The 4,673-nt window shown below is 46.3% G+C and overlaps 1 protein-coding gene across 1 annotated transcript; it reads left to right on the top strand.

Annotated features, from left to right (window-relative positions):
• Positions 1 to 288: 288 nt before the first annotated feature.
• On the top strand, positions 289 to 2,861 carry LOC125519567. The gene is made up of 8 exons (XM_048684332.1): positions 289 to 357; positions 446 to 559; positions 809 to 1,081; positions 1,169 to 1,429; positions 1,688 to 1,731; positions 1,937 to 2,087; positions 2,353 to 2,529; positions 2,607 to 2,861. The coding sequence occupies exons 1-8, from the start codon at positions 289 to 291 to the stop codon at positions 2,859 to 2,861; spliced, it is 1,344 nt and encodes a 447-aa protein (XP_048540289.1).
• Positions 2,862 to 4,673: the final 1,812 nt, after the last annotated feature.

Raw genomic sequence — 4,673 nt, 5'->3', positions numbered from 1 at the left:
TAATTATGAGATGTTGAGTTTTGTAGCTATATATGAGATGTTGAGTTTTTTAGATATATATTAGATGTTGAGTTTATTTGAATTATGAGATGTTGAGTTTATTTGAACACATATGACATACAAGATATATATGAGAATTTACAATCATTTATTCATTGTGTGAGAAGGAGATGTTGAGATTCTTGTAGATGAATACATATGAGATGTTTAGATGAACACATATGAGATGTTTAGTGTACCAATATTTGAGATGAACTCATATATGTTTATTGTTTTAACTTTGTAAGGATGGTTTGGCTTCTCGACAATGCCTATGACACACGACATCGGGCCTACATGATGCGCGAGAAGGAGATGGTAATAATGAGTAATCTAAATATTTTGCAAATTTGCCTTTAGTTGAAATTGACATGCCCTAAGATTTTTCATTACTTTTTTTTTGCAGAAGCTTGAACCTCTGAAGATTCGGTATCACGGGGTCTCTGGTCCTGCCATGCCATACGATGAGCGGTACACACCGTACATCCAGCAGGCAGGACTCCTCCCGTGGATTCAGTTGGTCAGTTGGTCCACGCCGAACCTCAACTCTCCACTGGTGTTCTCTCTTGTTGATCGATGGAGGCCGAAGACACACCGTTTCCATCTTCGGGCTGGGGGGATGACCGTGACGCTCGAGGATATCTCCTTGATCACCGGTCTTCCTATCGATGGGAAGCCTCTCTGTATGAGCACCGATTCTGACGGGTGGCGCCAATAGATGAATGCTCTTATTGGTATGGCTCCTACCGAGGCTGAGGCTGATGTAGAGGAGGGAGAAGAGAAGAAGAAGAAGAAGAAGGAAAGGAAAGCAGCCGGAGCTGCTTTCACGTGGATCCACAGGAACTTTGCGAATTGCCCTACGGATGCCACTGATGATGTGATACAGACACATGCTCGTGTCTATATGTGGTACTTTGTCTCGAGGACTTTGTTTCCTGACTCCACAGGCAAGAACGCTCCATGGATATGGCTGAAGGCGTTGACCGTCTTCGATAGCAGATGGAGCTGGGGTTCAGTGACTCTTGCCTACTTGTACCGACAGGTAGTTGGTTTGTTTTGTTACCAACTCATTTCTTCATTAGCAATGCAACCTTGTAGTCAAGTTAACATTGTTCTCTTTCATATGCAGTTGGACGATGCGTGTTGCAGGATCACGGATAAGGCATGCATTGGTGGTAATATGCTTCTACTTTTTGTATGGAGCTGGGAGCGTCTGCCTGTTGGACGCCCGAAGAGCGTCAAGTTTAATCCTTGGGATGAAGATGACGAATTACGGTTATGGCGCCCCACTTGGTCTTACAAGTGGGAAGCTGTATCCGAGATGACGAACGATGTCAATCTCATGTACCAAAAGTATATTTCCGAGTTGGACACGATTACGCCTGAGCAGGTAACGAGGACATTACTTCAGTCATTTCTCATGATTGCCTGAAAAATTGTTATCAATGTTGCGTTGTTGTCCTATTTCATAGGTGGTATGGCAGCCATATGGCGCCAATGACACAGTAGGGTACACCGAGGAGTTTGTCATCAACCCGATGTGCTTGCGGGATAGGGATCTTTGGCTATGCGGTGCCCACTGATATGCAACTGGGCAGTTGAGCTTCATTTGCCAGATTGCGTGTATCGTCAGTTTGGTCTGTTTCAGCCTCACCCGCCGGAATGGGTGGACACGGACAAAGCACTTCATAGGTAAGAGAGCATGAACCACATTGACTAAGCATCACCACTCCTTCTTGATTGTGCTAAAGTTTGGTTTTCTACCATGCAGGTTGGATAGGAGAAGGCAGCGAAAGATAAAGGACTGGGACAAGCATCATGCATCGTATGTTACCTGTTTCCATCTTAGTGTGGAGCAAGCTCGTAACAGTGCACGTGCCCAGCTTCGTGAGCATAGCTCACTTGCTTTCGATAACTACCTACGATGGTTTCTTGAAAATGCTCGAGTTGAGATATGCCCGCCGGCATACAACGATGATATTCTTGAAGATCCCGCAAACTTTGAGGATCTATCGAAGCATCAGTACAACAAAACTGTCAGGGAAGGGGTAAAGTGTTCCCTTCTTTACTTTCCTGTTGGCCGTATTACACATGTTTGAATGGCTAGCGTGTTATTTCGTTCTCATCCGCAGCACAACCAGATCAAGAAAGGAGCTGATGAAAGCTAGTCTATTCTGGAGAAGACATCGGTTGGAGAAGGCAATGAAGATGGTTCACTACGAGCATTCCTCAAGGTATATCGCACTCAAGTGTCCGTGTCCATGTTACATATGTTGCAGAGTTTGGTATCTTATACACTTGTTCATGTTACAGCGTCATGCCAAGAAGTTAAGGCGGTTATCGAACCTTCTCGGTTGCCGTGACCCAGAATATGATGAACCATCTGCCTCTAGGCCCGGTACACCATCAGACCCCTTATCTCACCATCAGGGGGACGCTGTGAGTTCCTCATTTGCTTATATGGATGATGAGGGTGCGGTCACCCAAGAGGTATGACTAATCTTTTAGATGTAATTCTCACTTGATTACGACGCCGGTCTTCACCATATTGTTTGATTGTGTGATAGGTTGATGATGACATGACTTTGGCAGACGCTCAAGTTTGGTCCGCATACATGTTGAAGCCTAGGCATCCCATAAAACGGTACACGTCCACCGACTTTGACAACATAGGCAACCCAAAGGTGGTCACAGGGAGCTCGCGTATGGCGAGCTTGGATGATGAGGCGGAGGAGGAAGAGGAGGAAGAGGAGGCTCGTCCTGCTAGGAGGAAGAAGATAACCAATAGGGATGGCACTAGGAACACGCGCGCAAGGCATTAGTCATTGTCGTTTCATTATGAAACTGAACTTGTCGCCGTTTCATTAGGTTCATGAACCTGTGCGGTTATGTGTTATGTTGGTGAACTCTTACAAGTGTGCTACTGAAGGAAATATGCCCTAGAGGCAATAATAAAGTTATTATTTATTTCCTTATATCATGATAAATGTTTATTATTCATGCTAGAATTGTATTAACCGGAAACATAATACTTGTGTGAATACATAGACAAACAAAGTGTCACTAGTATGCCTCTACTTGACTAGCTCGTTAATCGAAGATGGTTATATTTCCTAACCATAAACAAAAGAGTTGTTATTTGATTAACGGGATCACATCATTAGGAGAATGATGTGATTGACATGACCCATTCCATTAGCTTAGCACCCGATCGTTTAGTATGTTGCTATTGCTTTCTTCATGACTTATACATGTTCCTATGACTATGAGATTATGAAACTCCTGTTTGCCGGAGGAACACTTTGTGTGCTACCAAACGTCACAGCGTAACTGGGTGATTATAAAGGAGCTCTACAGGTGTCTCCAAAGGTACATGTTGGGTTGGCGTATTTCGAGATTAGGATTTGTCACTCCGATTGTCGGAGAGGTATCTCTGGGCCCTCTCGGTAATGCACATCACATAAGCCTTGCAAGCATTACAACTAATATGTTAGTTGTGAGATGATGTATTACGGAACGAGTAAAGAGACTTGCCGGTAACGAGATTGAACTAGGTATTGAATACCGACGATCGAATCTCGGGCAAGTAACATACCGATGACAAAGGGAACAACGTATGTTGTTATGCGGTCTGACCGATAAAGATCTTCGTAGAATATGTAGGAGCCAATATGGGCATCCAGGTCCCGCTATTGGTTATTAACCGGAGATTTGTCTCAGTCATGTCTACATTGTTCTCGAACCGTAGGGTCCGCACGCTTAACGTTACGATGACAGTTATTATGAGTTTTGTGCATTTTGATGTACCGAAGTTAGTTCGGAGTCCCGGATGTGATCACGGACATGACGAGGAGTCTCGAAATGGTCGAGACATAAAGATTGATATATTGGACGACTATATTCGGACACCGGAAGGGTTCCGGGGAAGTTTCGGATAAAACCGGAGCACCGGGGGGTTACCGGAACCCCCCGGGGGGTTAATGGGCCTTATGGGCCTAATGTGGAGAAGAGGAAGGGGCTGCCAGGGCAGGCCGTGCGCCCCCTCTCCCCCTAGTCCTAATTGGACAAGGAGGGAGGGGCGGCGCCCCCCCCTTTCCTTCTCTCCCTCCACCTCTCCTAGTTGGACAAGGAACGGGAGGGGAGTCCTACTCCCGGTAGGAGTAGGACTCCTCCTGCGCGCCTCCTCTAGGCCGGCCGCACCCCCCTTGGATCCTTTATATACGGAGGCAAGGGGGCACCCTAGGACACACAAGTTGATCTTCGTGATCGTTCCTTAGCCGTGTGCAGTGCCCCCTTCCACCATATTCCACCTCAGTCATATCGTTGTAGTGCTTAGGCGAAGCCCTGCGTCGGTAGAACATCATCATCGTCACCACGCCGTTGTGCTGACGGAACTCATCCCCGAAGCTTTGCTGGGTCGGAGCCCGGGGAGCGTCATCGAGTTGTACGTGTGCTAAGAACTCGGAGGTGCCGGAGTAACGGTGCTTGGATCGGTCGGATCGGGAAGAAGACGTACGACTACTTCCTCTACGTTGTGTCAACGCTCCAGTTGCAATCTACAAGGGTACGTAGATCATACTCTCCCCTCTCGTTGCTATGCATCACCATGATCTTGCGTGTGCGTAGGAAATTTT

This window comes from Triticum urartu, chromosome 7 (assembly GCF_003073215.2).
Source record: "Triticum urartu cultivar G1812 chromosome 7, Tu2.1, whole genome shotgun sequence".
Taxonomy (NCBI): Eukaryota; Viridiplantae; Streptophyta; class Magnoliopsida; order Poales; family Poaceae; genus Triticum; species Triticum urartu.
Note: the sequence above shows the minus strand (reverse complement) of the source record. Positions and strands in the feature narration are given on the sequence as shown.